General features: G+C 42.6%; 1 protein-coding gene across 1 annotated transcript; it reads left to right on the top strand.

Moving 5' to 3' along the window:
• The first annotated feature begins 14,656 nt into the window (after window positions 1–14,656).
• LOC144760346 (olfactory receptor 5V1-like) lies at window positions 14,657–15,577 on the top strand. The gene has a single exon (XM_078646526.1). It carries the CDS (start codon window positions 14,657–14,659, stop codon window positions 15,575–15,577), a length of 921 nt encoding a protein of 306 aa, XP_078502652.1.
• Window positions 15,578–18,653: the final 3,076 nt, after the last annotated feature.

Here is an 18,653-nt window from a genome sequence, read left to right on the forward strand (position 1 = left end):
GTGATGAAAGACGTATTGGACCTCAAAGCCACCTCATGGTTCATCCCCTATAATTTGCCCATGACTGAGAAGAATGCCCTCTACTCACTTAAAAACAATAGTGAAATCATAATCAAACCCGCCGACAAGGGCGGTGGCATTGTCGTCATGGACACTACCCAATATGATCTAGAAATTAAACGTCAACTCTCTAACATGGATCACTACCGTCCACTAAGTAAAGATCCGCTGAATGACATTAGGTCCAAAATACTACTGGTGACTAACTCAGCTAAGGACCTTGGCATCATTACCAAGAAAGAACATGCATACTTGAACAATCCACATCCTAGGACACCGGTCCTATATGTTCTACCCAAATCCACAAGGACGCGACCAATCCACTGGACAGGCCTATTGTGTCGGGATGTGGATCGATCCTTGAAACCCTGGGTAAATTCATCGACGCAATTATCAAAGAATTTGTCCCACTGACTGACACCTATGTACGGGATACTATGGACCTCATTACCACCGTTGAAGATAAGGCCTTTGACACCACCTCACAACTTATGGTTAGTTTGGATATAGAGTCCCTCTATACCAATATACCCCACAGGGAGGGTCTACAAGTGATTAATGACTTATTACTATCCAGGCCTCAACCTACAAAAATTCCCACGGAGTTCATCATGGACTTACTACGAATTTCATTACAGAATAATTATTTTCTGTACCTTGAGACATACTATTTACAGATCAAAGGTGTCTCCAAGGGAGCTTGCTTTGCTCCTAATTTTGCGATCCTCTTTGTCCATGACCTTGAAAAATCACTTATCCTCAACCCAATCAATCCTTACCTACATCACGTTGATCTCTGGTGACGCTATATTGACGACATTCTTGTCATCTGGCACGGTACCACTGATAATCTGGTTCCTTTCATTGAATGGCTGAACAACATCCAGGAACATCTCAAATTCACAAGCGAATGTAAAACAAATGATTTACCTTTTCTTGATGTGACTATTCATGCAGAAGACGGTATCCTGGGCACAGTATTGTACCGTAAGCCAACAGAACGCAACACCCTGCTTCAATATTCAAGCCACCATCCCAGAGGTTTAAGAGATGGATTGCCATATGGCCAATTTTTACGTATCCGGCGTAACTGCAAATGGCGCAAAGACTATTTCCGCGAAGCTGACATCCTTGTAAACAAATTGATACACAGAGGTTATCCACGAAGACTGGTCACCAGAGCAAAGAAACGCGCTTGGTACAACCACCGCGAATTCCTTCTCACCCCCAACATCAAAAAGACAATGACCAGGATCCCTTTCGTCTCCACCTTCAGCCCGGACAACAATAAAATATGTACCATCATCAAAAAGAACTGGGGCGTGCTACGTTCCCACAAACAATTCCATGATCCCCCCTTGTTTTCTTACCAACGAGGAAACAACATTGCCAGTCACTTGGTCCATGCCATTACATGGCCCAATCCTCCCAAAGACAAACATACTATTACATCTGCTTGGGGTCTCGAACCAGTAGTGGGACATTATAAATGCCAGAGCTGCAGCGTCTGCGACCTAACCTCTAACACCAAAGAATTCCTGTACAACGGCAAAAATTACAAACTGAACTGTCACACTAACTGTAAATCCTCCAATGTGATCTACGCTATCCCCTGTCCCTGCGATCTCCTGTACATCGGCCAAACCACCCAAATGGTCAAACAGCGGATAATTCAACATAAAAGCAGGATAAATTGCCAGGTCCTTTCGGCACCACTGGTGTCACATTTCATTGAATATAAATATCGGGACACTGATCTGCGGTGGCAGGTTATTGAACATCTCAAACTCCCCATCAGAGGTGGGAACATAACCGATTTACTAAATCGAGCAGAATGCAAATGGATTTCCCTGGCTGACTCTGTAAATCATGGACTAAACACTCTTGATGAGTGGAATAGTACTGTTACCTCCTGAAAGGTCCTCCATATCCTGAACATTCTCCTAATCCTGATCTTATTGAACCTAGTTCCACTGTTCATATGACCGATCTGGTTCATGATACTATGATTATGCCAGTTGCATTGAGTGATTATTAGATATGTTGATGCCTTGTGATGTAACAATGACCAAATGCTTTTTCAACTCGATCAAACAATATTCTAAATTGGCTTTTGTTTTAATATAATTGCTGTACCTTTTTACATTGTTCAATAATATCGATAGAGTTGCTATATTTTGCACAGTCCGATTGTATTTATAATCATTGCATGAGACCTCTATGAAGGGTTTGCGAAGGTCTGATTGCTTCCGGTTGTTTACTTCAATGTACAACAATGCACGCTCGCCCGCGCCCTCTTCTCTTTCCACTCCCCTGCCCAACCCTCCCCGCCCCTCGCGTCATCCGCCCACTCCTTCCCCGATTGGCCAACATAGCGAGCACCATTTCTCCCGGTTTCCCCTCATTGCAGTTCGGAACCCTTGCACGCGATTTACACTCTGGCAGCAGTACAGATTGATTCAGGTAATCAAGACCTGAATACCTTACTTTCTATTTCCCTTCCTAACCACTGTCTCTCTCTGAGTGTTTGATACCCGGTTCCCTTTTTCAGACGCTGCTTCCTGCATCGTCAGGACGCCGAGTATACAGGTATGATTTGCTATACCGACGAGTGGCAACCACCTTTATTGCCCCTTTGCGATCTCCATACAGAGGGTTAGACCCTTAATGTTTTCTGGTCTCCCCTTTCCTTTCAGATACGCCGATTAAGACACAATACCGTATCTGCCTCATATTTGATGCCTCAATTGTAAGTCGTGCCTGTAGTTCTGTCTTGCCATTATTCCTTCTTATCATAGCTCCACCTTGAATCTTGCCTTTTACCCACTAGTTGCCCTTGGAATTGAATGCCTATAGACCACTTGGTACAAATCTGAACCAGCGCTCATTCAAACCCCAGGTATACCTTACCTCCGCGTTCCCTCGCCTCCCATATCGCGATTGACCACTCAACCCACAACCCCCCCTCCCTAGCTCACGCACTGTGCAATGCATGATCCCTACCACTCAAATCACTCGATCCCTTCATGACTCCCCTTCAGACTATATTGGCTGAATCATTGTTACATCTTGGAATTTATCATGTGTCTAGTAGTGTTTCACACGGCTCACTCCACCATGCAGCGGTCGTTTCCCCTTCTCTCGCTTTGGTCCTCATACTGACTTTTTGTCCCCCTGCAGCACTACATCAATTCCTCAACCCTGTCCTGAAGAAGATCCCAACTCATTGTGGATCGAAACGCCGTCGACATTGCAGCGCAATTGTTTGGCGCACTACTACATTTGGCTCATAACTGTGATCTAATGTGTTTAAAACAACCTTAATTTATTTATCGTCTGAGCCATCACTGTATATAACTTTGTCACTCTGCGCCGTTCGCGCTGTTCATATCTTTCACTTGCGTCGTCACCTTTCACTTATACACATCACCTTGTCACCAAGTGCTTCTTGGGTTGTTGCATGATTTTTTCTTGTACAGTGCTGCTTCCAACTGTATTTCCATGTGTAAATATCTCTGAAAATTGGTTAATTACAAGCCATGTACTAACTAACTGAGCCTCCTTGTTGCCTTCATATGTAATGTTTTTTTCATACATAACCTAATTGCCTATGAATTTGTTACCTATTGGGACATTGTGTTCTATATATACTTCATACCCAGTCCCATTTTGGTTAATGGGTCCTACTCCTGTTTCGTTTCACTACGATTTCAGCTGCGGCGGCGACACGCTTTCTCTCAATGCGTCACGTTTCCAGCTACCAGAGGCTCGCAAGTGTCTGGAGTCAGAATTCCCAGCAAGGAAATTCAGGAGAGAGCTGAAGGTGACGTTTTTTGTCCCTGAGACTTCAGCAGGAGGGAAGCACAGTTCAAGCCTTTGGAGAATATTCTGTAAATGAAAGTCCTTACAAAGTTCATTCTCCTTTCCCTTGGCAATGAAGCAACCACTGCAGGCCAACCCAGTAAACAGCACACTGGCAGAGGGGCAGTACAACTCCTGCAGACTCCTTGGTTCTTCTCCTTGGCAGAAAGGTTTCTTGTCCAGAAGTGATCTAAATTCTTGGGATCAGGGTCCCAATATTTATACCCCAATATCCTTTGTTCTCTAAAGGCAGAGAGGCCTCTGCCTAGTCCAAACCAGTTCCTGAGCACTTTTTGTACATGAATCTCTTCTTCCTTTCACTGTGCAGGGCAGAGACATCAGCCACCCCACAGGAGCCAGCATTGTAGAGGGAAGGCCCAGCCCTATTCAGGTCCCAGGTGCAACTCCTCCCTCCCATCTAAATGCAGATCTCTCTATTCACCACTGGGCTGCCCCAGCCTGTCTCCTGGAATCCCCCAACCCTGTTACTCACAAACCCAGACAAGGAATACTCAACCCGGCAGAGGCAGGCCTGGATAGTTAGGCAAGAAAATACCTACTTTCTAAAAGTGGTATTTTCAAACACAGAATATTAAAACCAACTTTACTAAAAGAAGTATTTTATTATTCTGAGTTCAGGCATACTAAATTCGAATTTCTACCATGTTCCCTGAGTTAGTTAGGATGATAAGAATGTAATATTCTAACTGCCCATTCTGGCCTATGAGAACAGGTAGCCTTCAATAGTGAAAAAATGAAAATGGCTTTAATTCACTATTAGAAAATGATACACACATCAGAGCATGTCCTACCTTATACTTACAATCCACCCTGCCCTTGGGCCTACCATAGGGGTGTCTAACATGAAGCAAAGGGAAGGTTTAGGGACTGGCAAGTGGGTGCACTTGGCCAAGTCGACATGGCAGTGCTAGACTGCACATAGGCCTTGCAATGGCAGGCCTGAGACACACTTTACAAGCTGCTTCTGTGGTTGGCACAACGAGTGCTGCAAGCCCACCAGCAACATTTGATTTACAAGCCCTGGACACACATAGTGCACTGTACTAGGGGCTGACAGATAAATCAAATCAAATAACCCAATCATGGAATAACCAATTAGTACATTAATTTAACATATAGAGCACTTGCACTGTGGCACTGATTAGCAGTGGCACAGTGCCCAAAGCATAAAACTAGCAAAAACATATCAAAACAGAGGAGGCAATCCGTCAACAATGGAAGGGACACTTACACCAATGATGCCAGGTCTAACACATCCTATTGAGGGAACTGGACTAAAAGGGTCTATGTCAGTCTTTTCATTATTAAGGGCCAGGCCTGAGAGATACTGTACTGATATAACTATAGATATACTTCAATCTTTTGATGTTGGTTTTGATATAGTTAGACCCATATTAGGAGGGATTTGTTGACTTATTTCTATCCATGGTACAATAACTTTTAAACAAGATGTTAGACAGCAGTGTTCTGGATTTAAGTAATGAACTTGTGCCTTTATGGCCATCATGTGAAGTCATTGTTTGACTTAGCAAGCTGTCTAGGGTTTGTTTATTTGTTGTAATAGCTGTGTTGTGTCGTGTTTTGTATGTGTGCATGAGAAGTTTGAATAGGCTGCGCTTGTGAATGGGGAGATAGTGAAGCTTCCCGAGGTGCAGTGTTATGTGGTTGAAAAGTGAAAGGTCAAGTATGAGTCTTCCAGCCCTGAAGAAGTCTTATGGTTGACACCATTGTAAGATGAAACACATGTTGGCTTCAAGTCTATTGAGCCTTTCCAAAGAAAATAAAGGAGGCAATCATTAGGCATGTCACAAATACTGTTGTTGACTTGCTTCTTGAAGATTTGGACAAACCCTTTTGCTCAGGACACAAATCCATTTCTCAAGAATGAGTCTTGCGACTGTGTTCTCTATGGCCTGGAGTCTCTGTAGGAGTAGTTTACAGATTCTGGTGTAAAGAGTGTTTCCATAGTCGAGCCTTCTAGTGATGAATGCTTACACGATGATTTATAAATCTTTCATAAAATGCATAGGATGGTGAAGCAGGAGGTGCACACTGCATTGACTCATGCTGTCATGTTGAGCTTCTTTATTGCATCCCCCACTGGTGTGGGTGATGTCTCCCGGGCTCTGGATGAGTCCTTGTGAAAGGTTTCAATTTTTTAAATCACAAATAAACGTTCTTGTTAGATCAAATTCTGTTTAATCTTGCGTTGTTCATCACACATAGTGTTTCTCTGCCAATAAACTTAATTTCCCACAATGCATTATTGTTGTTACATGACTTTCTGTACAACATTTTTGTCCCAATGCATTTCAGCTGATGGCCTTCTTAAGGGGATTATCGTCTGTATGTCTTATCGTGGGAACAGCGTATCTGTCTTGTGTCTTTCTGCCATGAAGTATGCCTTCATGGCAGAAAGGTTGTCTGTGGGGCTGGGATGATCAGTGCTGAGGGAACTGGGCTAGTCTGCTTCTTTGATTTACCCCAGTTGCAGCTAAGAGTGCTAAACCTGGTAGGGGTATTGACTTGAGGTGCGTTGATTTGAAAGTGGATGAAGGAGTGGTCCATCCATATGAGCTGTGTGGTGGAGTTGTATTCGATTCTGTTGCTTATGGTGAAGATGGGGCTAGTGTGTGTCCTGTGGTGCACGTTGGTTCTGTGACGAGCTGGGTGAGCGCGATGTATCGGTCTTCCAGGTGAAAGTTGAGGTCACCAAGGAGATTGTAGGTTCTGGAGCTGATGGTGAACGTTGTGACAAAGTCAATGATGAGGTTGGTAAAGGTAGATCGTGGTCTAGGTGGTAGATATGCAAGGGTTCCAATCAGGGTGAATTCACAGAGATTTGCAGCTTGAAGTGCTGGTGTTCCATGAATAGGGGGCGTTCTCTGTGGATTTCTCTGCATTTGATGGATTCCCTGTAGATGTTAGCAAGTCATCCTCGTGGTATGTGAAGGCAGTCGGGTTAAGCCTCAAGCTCAACGGAGGCAAGACCGAAGTGCTGGTAGTGGGGGGAGGCCAGTCGGCATGGATGTCGGCATGGTGGCCGCCTTGCTTAGGTCCAACACCCATCCCTTGCCAGAAAGCAAAGAACGTGGGCATTTGGTTTGATTCCGACCTTACCTTTGGCCCCCAGATTAATCAGGTGGTTGGATCATGCTTTGGGACTCTCAAAAGTCTCAGGAAGGTATTGAAGTTCTTACCCATCAGAGCCCGTCAAACCCTGGTACATGCACTAGTCACGTCAAAAATGTACTACGGCAATCTTCTCTACTTAGGGACTCTGGAGAAGAATCTGAGTCGTCTACAGGTTCTACAGAATGCCGCGGCCCGACTAGTGCTCAGACTTCCCAGAAGAGCTGAGTCCATAGCGGCCCTCCGGTCTTTGCACTGGCTCCCGATTAGAAGCAGGGTAGAATTCAAGGCATTATGTACGTGTCACCGGATTATCCATGGGAGGTCTCCTCTCCCGCTAAAAGGGCTGCTGACATCCTACGAGCCGTCCCGCTCCCTGAGATCTTCCGGCTCAGGACTCCTAGTCGTTCCCAAGATATCCAGAGCTCGGATGGGCGGAAGATCTTTCAGGCACCTTGCAGCTGTTAGATGGAATAAGCTGCCCACGGCGTTGCGATTGGAATCATCAGAACCACTCTTTAGAGCCAAGCTCAAAACTGCATTATTCGCACAGTAAGGTGTCCCGCTTGTGTAAGTTTCAGTAAATTCCGCTCCTCAGCGCGGGGACACGCCGTTGTGCGTCACCAAGCGCTTTATAAAACCCCCTAAATAGAAATAGAAATAGCAATCTTATAGCCTGCTGGGATTGTTGTAGAGATGTTGGGAGCCAATGAGGGATTGAGGCAGGTTTTCGGTGAAGAAGAGGATGTCTGTTTCATCATTGCTCAGAAGTTCCCATATTTTGCTTGTTTGTTTGCTGAGTCATTATGTGTTGAGAAGCATGAATTACTGTGGCATGTGGTGTAGGGTGGGAGTGTAGATGTTGTTGGCGCTCATGTGGCGTGTGTGTTTGGAGGGGGTGTTGAGGATGTTGTTAGCATTTGCGGGGGTGTGGGTGGGTGGCTGGCTGTGGGTGGCTGATGGAGAACCAGAAGCGGGCACAGGTGAAACCTCTTACCATGATGTAAGGGACTGCAGTAGTTGGGGAAAAGACATTCAGGGTATTGCAACCTAAGGAGTGATTAGAGTATCAGTGGGCCATGATCACAGAAGGGTTCCTGGTGCTGGGCATGGTCCATGCATTGAAAGGCACAGACAGGCCTGCTTTTAACATGCCCGTTGCATGTCTATGTTGCAGCTGTCATTAAGTAGATCCTGGGAGGGGTGAGTAGTCCAGGGTGCCCTGATGTTATTTACTGTGCTGATGGGTGATGGGAAATGAAATCCTCTTACTTGGCTTCTTTTTTTAAAGACGTTTTGGCAGTAAAGTAAAACCAGCAGTACCACTTCTTGCCCGGATGGATAATGGAAAATACAGTGATTTCACTTCCTGTGCAGTTGAATAATAGGATATCCAGTGATGTTACTTCCTGTTCTGATGGGTGGTTGTACATTAATGCCCCTTGCTTGGATTTGTCTTTTAAAGACAGTTTTGGCGGCAAACCAGTAATCTCACTTCCTATCCAGATGGATGATGGAAAATTCAGTGATGTCACTTCTTGTGCTGATAGGTGGAGGGAAATTAAAAAGTAGGGCTCGACAACTGTCAAAACGGTCATTTTGACGAGCCTGTTCAGCAGATTTTAGTCTTCTGAAGTCAGGATACACTGCGTAGGCTTAAAGCCATGTTTTTTTCTGTCACTATAATGGATGGCACAATCAGTGTGGCAGTCCACAATTGTGACATTTACCTTTTCATGTCATTGGTTTCTGCACCACATAATATGGTCCTATAGGAAAGTTAAGTATGCCAATAAAGATAAAGACAACTTTGACATGTTTAAAGGGAGGGCACAGGCACTTTACTCTGGTTTAGTTCACAGTCCAGCAAAAGTAGGGACCAGAAAAAGAAAGGAATTGTAGTTGATGATGCATAAAAGGCAGATTTACTACACAATGCACATACTTTATAATAAATAAATAAAATTGATCTCCTTGGAAGAGAGAAAGAGTCAATAACAAATTCACCTGACTCAGTTCAGGACTGGATTTGTTATATAACGTTCAAGAATGTGGTGAACAAATTACCAAATATAAAACACTGCCAGATATAGAAGATACAGCTGCTGTTGGTTGGCTTCCAAAGGTGGAAGAGCTAGGATGGCAAGGGATTCCTGATAAGCAACTCTTTAACCCATCATACAGATGACCTGTTCCTTATGTTGGCATAGAAATAGCATGCACAGTGATCTTGCTGCTACTTCTAGGTGTAAAGAAAAACAGGCAGGTGTTGATTGATCACATTAGGAAGCAATATGTAGCACTGTCAGCAACCCTCAATTGACACCAAGGTGTCTTCAGACTGAACCAGAACATCCTCTCCCTACTCTAGAGGAACTACCCATGTAGAGTACAGCCACTCTTAAAGTATTAGCCCCTTCCTGGAATCAGAGGAGCCTGCTGCGTCTCCACCTTTACATATGGTATCTGGATTATGAATTCATAAATTAGATAATGTGATGCAAGCACCATCTTCAACAAGTGAACCTCATCCTACCATTTCAACAATACCAAACTCAGCAACAGTTGTCCATTGAGAACCAACAACAGAATCTACATCAATTGAAATAATGAATTTGCATGAAACAGCACTACATGAAAACGTGCAAGAAATTCTACTATATGACAAGGATTCTAAACCACATTTTGAAATCAGACAAATAATCATCTCTCCAATTAATCACCACAACAAAATTCTTTCTTGCCGCTGATTTTGCAATAGATACATTTCCCACTGTGTTCATTCATCTGGATTGCTACTGATTATATTCAACCAAATGTTGATCATAATGTTGATTATTATTTTGTTACTGATACATATGAACTATATTCCTGATAACTAGATTCTTCTTCACTTAGACCCAAAAGGAATAACCATGCTGCTTGTCTTGTGCTTGAAAAGGTTTCAAATTATCAAATTATGAGTTTGACAGAAGTGATTCAAATGCCTTATGTTTTTAACATCTCTTTGTATGATATCATCACACCAGGTCTTTTTGCAAGCTTGTGGAACATAAATGCTGTTAAATAACTTATGACTAATTTGGGCTTCATATGCTCAATTGGAGTAGGAAGATCCCCATCTCATCTTTTGCTTTCATCATTTAGGACACATTTACGTTCACTAATCCAACAGCCCGAGTGAAAAATGTAACTCCCTGCAGTGCAAATATGGCATGACCCCAACGATTAACAGTCCTATCATTTCAAGAACACGTTTTCCTACTGTAACAGATCTAATCAATTAGCATTGTTTTAATTATTTGCAACAGCCAGAAAAGCGGAAAAGATGTTGATTAGTAATCACTGGCATATTTATTTTTCACAGTTTATTGATTCATTTCCAGAGCAATGTTATGTATATTGAAAAGGAAATATTAATGGCAAAAGTATGCAGAAAGTTCAAGTCATTGATCCTAGTTCAGAGCATCATGTTTCCCAGAGAAATTATATTTTAAAAAATGACTGCAAAACACAACTTGCATGACCTTTGTGTCTTTTGTAGTTTGCAGAAAACAAACTATACAGATTGAAAATGAAAGGAAAACATTACTAGTAATGATTTAAATGATATTGTGCAAAATGGAATATAACATTTGGTCAACGATTCTGATATATGCAGGTATAAGACTCTGTTTAATGCTACAGGCTCATTGGTAAGCAAATTAGAATGGCAGAGATCGAGGCAAGATGGCGACTGTGTATGCTGACACACTCAGCATCTCTCCTCACCAGACTCATTCAGGTTGGCTTAAGTTGTATGCCTACAGAATCTCCAAAAAGGTAAGGAATAATTATGGGCTGTGCTGGGTGTCAGGAGACTTTGCCGGGGAGCTGCGGCGGAGCCGGATCTCTTTTTACTTTCACAGCTGCAATTGTCTGGGTGGTCTATTTGGGATTTTCCAACCACTGGCGCAGCAAGTGGCAACAGCCTCAATTCTCTGGAAGCAGCAAAGAGCGCTCACTGACAAAAAGCATACTGCCTAAATCCCAACACCCCTCCCGCGACCGGCTTGGAGAGAATACTGTGGCACCATTGCGCACCATACTGGCTAAGATGAAACACAAACAGAAACTCCGGCAACACGAGGAGGATAATTTTTAATGTGCAGGGAGGCCCAGCAAACTGGAAAGGAGCTAAAAGAGATGAAAAACTCATAAGGAAATACACTGGCTCCTGGCTCTGTCCTCCAGCCTTCAATATTAGATTTCATTATGTAGCCAAGAGAGCGCACTTATTACTGACATGCAGGAGGAGCAAGGGGGTTAAGATGATGGTGTGGCCCCTGTGAAAACAGCACAATTTGCCAGGGCTTCGGTCCTTGGAAAAATGAACTCTGGTTCCTCCAGAGCCCCAAACAGAGTCTGTCCCGCCAACTTCATGGCTAGCAGATCACCCTCCAGGACAGTGAGAATGCTGATTATACGGGGAGTATGAGGGCCAGGCTGAAGAAAGTGACTGGGGGAAAGGGATTACTAACGACCGGCCTGCGGCATTCAATTGTCTGCACAGAAAGGGTGATGAATTAATACACTCTACTGTATCCACAATGATTTGGGCTCTCCTAGTCCTATCCTTGGGATGTCTCTAATAAATCTTTGTGAAGTCACTGATGTTAACCGGGGGAAATCTAGAACAGTCCAGAGTCAGGATAAAAGTATTACTCAGGCATTGGATGCAGCAGATCCTAACATGGGCAACTGTAGGAGCCAAGAACCAGAAGTCTCAGGAGGCCTGGTTAGACGGGACCTGGGGTTAGAGGAATCCCTGGACTTGGGGGATAACTTCTGCTCGCTGACTGATGGCTCAGATGTTTCTAGCTTAGACGTTCTTGCAGGGCCATGTGTACATCGGATGTGGACAGTGGCTCAAACAGTTTATCTGATGGTCTGAGTTTCATGATTAGATGTGAAAAACATCATAGAAGATCTAGGAATAAGAGGCAGAGAACTACGGGAGAAATGATTGCATGTTTAGAGCCACCTGCTCTAAAATGGGTCAATTCTGCCAACAGCAGATTCATGTGGATCCTCACAATCAGAAAAAACACCAGCTGCCTGCCATAGAGGCACTGGCTAAACTCTCAGAAAAGAAGGAACCTACGATAAGGTTAATCTATAACTATTTGGCAGCATCAAGAAGAAGCCTGCATGGATGGACATAGAGCCAGATTGGCTACTAAAAATCTGTAAGGTGCAGTGAGGATGGTGTCCAAATCCTACACTGAAATCGGAGAGAGGAGAGCAGCTGTGGAAAGTAGGTCTGAGACCCTATAGACAGACCTCTGGGAACTCAAAGGTCAAACTGAAGCTGAATTCTCCCAAACTAGAGATATCAAAAGGAACATTGAAGATTTTGAGAACAGACGAAGGTGAAATAATCTACGTATCCTTGGCTTGGAAGAAAGGGTGGAGGACAATAACATAAGGGAGTTTGTGCTAAATTTGTTTAAAGGTGCCTTACCAGAGCTACCAACCTGGAGTTGGTACCAGGAAATATAAAAAGTGCATTATATTCCCCTTAAGTCATGATCTTCCTAGTCTTCAAGTGAGTCCCTTACACGCGTAGGCCCTCCAAAAGCTGTTAGGTCATAAAAAATCCACCAATCACCCGTGCAAGCAGCACTGGTGTGTTGATGTGTTTTCTGTGCAACATGTTGTTCCATGACAGTGTGTCTACATTCCTTCTTCGAAAGTATTCTTTGACAACTTGTTATGGAGCATGTGTGCTTGGCTCTTCAGACAAATTATGATTGTTTCATATGTATTAACACCATTGTTTTCTTTTGTGTTACTTTTTCGCTATTCTCTTGGGATTACAAGAGAGGCCTGCCCTCCAGCCCCTGGCACTTGTGACAAAGCAGGATTTCCTGAGATCATGCATGATCTCTGCAAAACACCACCTACCTCGTTCAGGCAGTATCTCTATTAGAACTGCTTACCACCTTTTGGGAGCTGGCTTTCCTAGAGACCCTTTTAAGGGTTTGATGCATACTTTGCTCCCCCCTCCCACAGCTTCCTTCCAGCTTCTGCTCCCTCAACTGGACTTACCTGCAGAAATTCCAGCTCACTCTGCAAGGATTCTGGATCAAGCCTGGCAAGGGGAATCTCCGCACGGCAACCTGAAAACCACCCACAAAAGAGAAGGAAAAGAGAAACTGTAAGTAAAACCAGATCCTCCTCCCAGGAATCAGCACCAAACAACAGCAGTGGTGTTGCAATAAGGTACCCAATGCAAGTAAGTTCTACCATGCAATTACGATGGTAGCAGTGACATTGTTTGATAATTAACCTACCCCAACTCTTAGCTCCCCCTGAGTAAGTTACAACCTACCGTGGCACTAACTTTGGCACTAAGTTGGGCAACATGAGGTTGGTACAGTGCTGATTACGTTGCTGCATACCTGTGCTGATAACATGCTATCAGTGTTCCATGCTGCAATTTCCTGTGTTCACTAAACAGTATACAGACTACTCCAACCTATGAAACCTATGGTCATTGCTAACCAGTATGCTGTGGCAGCATGTATGGGGTGTTGAATGAGGTCATAGTTTGGGTTCTAAGCAGCTGACTTGATTGATGTGTGTTGTTCTTATTAGTTCCCTTGTTAAACCAGGGTTATTCCCTTCAAAAGTAACATCCAGAGCAGAATGTGGAAGTTAACAAGTGTAGTAGTGTGGCACTCTGTGTAATACAAGTTAAATCAGTTCTAGAAGTTGCTTGGGTGCTGACCGGTTTGCTCCCTCTGACCAGAGGGGAGTTGTCGAATGTGTCTAAGTAAGTACTGTCAACCTTGACAGAATAGCCAATCGCACTCCTTGGGGAGTCGTTTAGATCACTCCAATGTTTAATCAAAATTTCAAATGAAAAGTACTCTTAACGTAAACCAGGGAAAGCGACTTCTCATTCAAATTTATTCATTTTTTCAAATTTATCTTTGGTATGAGCTGTTGCTTCACAGCTATATGAGCATTCCAAAACATTCCAAGGTTATTCCAAATAATCCATACAATCGATATTGTAATCCTCCAAATACCCAATGCATTTCGTGCTGAAAGCACTTCATCAGGGGAAATACATTTTCATCTATAAAGTAAAGTCAAATAAAGTATTATTTAATTATTATTTATTATCTCTGATAATACTTTATTTGACTTTATACTATATACTATTTGAAGGAATTTTACTTTGATAGTGGAAGATTTGAGTCCTGAAACCTATATAACGTGACAACTTTTTACTACAATGGACCTCTTCCTTTATGAATAGTTATTAGAAAAAGGACCAGTGTGGGCTGATATATTTCATGTTTCTTAAATTCACTCTTTCTCTTGCAGGAGGAGATTGTTCGCGTCCATTGGAAAAAAAATACAATCATTTGAGATATGCAAGCTATTTCCTAAACCCGTTTCATTTCAATGGATTATTGACACAGCAAAGAACTGCAATATGAGTCTAAGTTCAACATAAAATGAACGTCTCTTGAAAGTATCACCTTTTATACAATTTTCCATACATAGGAACCTTACTAGAGTTGCCATAATGAAGAATAATACAGCTGGGAATGAGTTCATTCTTTTGGGAATATCAGACCTGCCTGAACTTCAGTTTCCCCTTTTCTGGGCACTGCTACTGATCTACACTGCCACCATGTTTGTAAACCTCATCATTATTACCCTTATCTGGGTAGATGCACAGCTCCACATTCCCATGTATTTCTTCCTTATTCATCTCTCCTTAATGGACATATGTAGCTCATCAGTCACTGTCCCCAAGATGCTCATGAACCTCTTATTGGGCAGGAAGACCATTTCCTTTTCTGGTTGCATTGCCCAATTTTCCTTCTTCATTTTTTTGGCATGCTCAGAATGTCTTCTTCTGAGTGTTATGGCTTATGACCGCCATGTTGCCATCTGTCACCCTTTGAGGTATGCGGCCATCATGACTGGAAGGTTGTGTAGTCAAATGGTCACTGGTTCCTGGGCAGGTGGTTTCCTCTATTCATTGATGCACACAATCGCCACATGCCGATTATCATTTTGTGGATCGAGAATAATTCATCACTTTTTCTGTGATGTTCCTCAAGTCTTCAAACTGTCTTGTACTGACCCCTTTATAAATGTTGTGCTTGTTTTTATCTCTGGTGGAATCATGGGTCTAGGATCTTTTATCATAACTATTATTTCTTATATCTATATAATTGCTGCAATATTGAGAATTAATTCCAGAACAGGTAGGTCGAAGGCTTTTTCCACCTGCACATCCCACCTCTTAGTGGTCTTTTTCTATTATGGAACCATGTTCTTTACCTACTTCCGCCCTGTGTCGAGTTATGCCATGCCGGAAGGTCGCCTATTGTCGGTGATCTATACTGTCATCACCCCTCTTGTGAACCCCATGATTTATGCAATGAGGAACCAAGAAATAAAGGCAGCTCTGAAAAGAACTCTAGGGAGTGGTTGAAGTCACATGAAAGAGAAGTTACCCCACAACTGAATTCACCATGGATTATATTTTTAATTTTGAAGATCATTATAACTACATTTTCAGAAACAAAGACGATGTGCATGTTTGCCAAAAAGTAATCAAACGTTATCATTCATAGATATGCTGTGCACTTGAGACTTCTAGGCTACTTTTAGGCAAACAACTGTTATACATACATAAATATTACATTTCCTACAGAAGTAATGCAGTTTTTGTGTGGCAGTACATTAATCGATTGGCAACATTTTCTAAACTTTCTAAGATTTAGAGTGCAGGAGATCTAACTTCCAAAGGTGTAGGCTAAGTTTTTAGAAAGAAATTAAAACATACATACTTTAATTAAAGTAAGGTGTTGGAATAGGAAATAAACTTGATTTGTATTTTTATTTTTACACCCAAAATAAATTAAATACAAACTAGAAAAGGAATGAACAATTTCTTCAAGCAGCTCATAAAAGGTAATGTAATAGGAGTCCGTAAATTCACTAGGCACCTATTTGTGCAATGCATTCAAATTTCCTAAATATCTACTTCATTATGTGTATAGGCAATTCAATATATGGAAAATAGATTGATGTAAAAGATATAAGAAATAATTTAGTGGAAGAATATAACTAAAATAGCAAATTTAAGATGCAGTTATATGGTTGTTCAATAGAAGATTTGGTAAATGTGAAAGTCTGAATATCAGGATGCCTGCATAGCAAAAGATGATTTTGGTACAGAATAGTTCAAATTGAAGTTTGATGTGTCATTACAGGGAGTTGATCCATTTTTCATAGCAACTAGTTTTGTATAATCAAATGAAACTATTATGAGGAGACATACTCTCCATTTTGAAAATTAGGAAGGTCCCGGTGAGAAGTTATAAGATGGTTTGGGGAGGTATTCTTGCCCAAATGAGATCAGTCACAACTGTTCACCTTTGAGACCCAAAAGCGGCAGGGGCCTTGGTTTAAATGAACCTATTTATCGACCAAAGAAAGACAAAGATGAACCATTTAAGTTCCATTGGCCAATATCACTAAATATGACATCATTCTGATTAGGGAACGAACATTGCTGAATTCTTCTTGTTCTCCATCGAATCCCAAGTGTCAGTTTTACCAGGGCTCTGCTACGCTGGACCCCAATTATCTGCACATAGGAGAGTCCATCTTATTATGATGGGAGAAGGAGAAGTAGAGAGAGACGTTGCAGGTAGGTGACATCTTATCCCTCTCTGAGTGGGATGGAAGCCAATGCGGGCACCTGTGTATCTGCCTGCAGCCTGCCATTCCAAGAGCCATTCTAAGGATTGGCATTCACTGATGATGTACAAGAGCACACAGCTGGTTTACTGTCAGCTAGAATAATCAGAGAAACAAGAAGTGTACATATCTCCCAGATTGTTGTTCACAGGTATCCAGTAATACGTAGACTCGCACCAACATAAGAAAAGCAATGTGAGCAGCCAGTACACATCACCAGAGCAGCTGACACCTTAGATCGTCTAACCATCATCTGTTGATATGGTGGTTAGTATTAGATCCAATTAACCAACAAAATAAAGAAATAATTGTTTTCACATGACCAAGTCGACTAATTTAACAATATTACATAAGAATACTCTGTGCCACGGTGAGTAATGAAAAACACTGTAATATCTCTGGGGTAGATATTAACAACTAAAATCAATAATGTGCATTGATGAAGTCATTGTATTCAGCAGACAAGGGTATACAACTGAATTCTGGTACTTTGGTAAATATTGAAGGCATCAGGACTCAAACTTCCATTGGACCATCAGAAAAGTGCCAGCTCTGCAGGAGCGGGTAGAAACACGTTGAGCACATCACACTAACAAAAGGCGCTGGTATCGATCCTTCGTAAAAGCAAGCAATTGAAACCAGTTCAAGGCCAAACACCATAAAAGAACTGCACCGTTTTCTGGGATTTGGGGAATACTATTACATATTTCTTCATGGATTTCCCAAGATCTGTAAACCCCTGACCTGAACTCGCTAAAGGGCACCTGCCCACAGGGAAAGTTTTGAAATCTGACAAGAAACCAGAGACATGGTCAAACACTCCACATGCTTCCTGCTTGAGATCAGATGGAAAGGTAAAGCATTTAGCCTTTGACCTAATCTAGAGGAAACTCACAAATGCCTAAGTGCTTCCCAATTTGTACCTTCAGTTACCTTCAGAATGATATGTTGATGCCAGTCAAAGGGTCAAGGTAAGTCAAAGACAAAGAAACACAGTCTAGGGCTATTGACAACCTAGGATTGTCTGTCTGTGAAAAGAGCTATCCAACCCACAAACCTGAGTGTGTGGCACTGAAACTGGCAATTAGAGAAAAGCTCCATTGCCTCCTGGGTGGATTCAAATTTAAGGTACAAACTGACTAAAACCGATTGACCATGTGACGAAAAAGGCAAAAATGCCAGAATGACTTTGAATAAGATCAAGCTAGGACAAACTTGAATGTAGATGCTTTGTGAAGAAGAGCCAAAACGTTCACCTCCAAAGAAAGAGTGAGAACTATGGCCACATTCCTTAGTAATCTGTCTCATCTCTAAATCCATCTAAGAGCAGTATACTGGTAAAAAAAAAATTCTTCAGAAATCACACAACGTAAGGAACAAAAAAACAAGCATTTGCAATGCAATAGGTCTCGCATTAGGAAAGTTTGAACTATTGGTATTGTAAATGACACATTTTTAGGTTTCGTAACCTGGCGAGGGGCGAAGCCCCTCCCAGATCGAAATCTGTTGTTTTTAATAGTGAGGTTAGGACAGCCTCTGTTTCCAATTGGCTAGCTCCATAAATGGAGGCTAGCCATTGGGAGGCAGAGGCTGTCAATCGCGCTTTCTCTCGAAAACGCGATTCGGGGGCGTTTCTGGTGCTTTTTTTAAGCCCCGCCCCTTTGTCCCGGGCCGCGCTGCGATTGGCTGCCGGCCCGGGACACCCCCGTGACGTCATTCCCGGGCCGCGCTGTGATTGGCTGCCGGCCCGGGACACCCCCGTGACGTCAGCCAATCACAGCGCGGCCCGGGACCTGACTTGT

The sequence above is a fragment of the Lissotriton helveticus genome, chromosome 1_1, assembly GCF_964261635.1.
Source record: "Lissotriton helveticus chromosome 1_1, aLisHel1.1, whole genome shotgun sequence".
NCBI lineage: Eukaryota > Metazoa > Chordata > Amphibia > Caudata > Salamandridae > Lissotriton > Lissotriton helveticus.

Coding starts and splice junctions, on each gene's coding strand:
- LOC144760346 (XM_078646526.1), top strand. CDS start 14,657: ATGAAGAATAATACAGCTGGGAATGAGTTCATTCTTTTGGGAATATCA.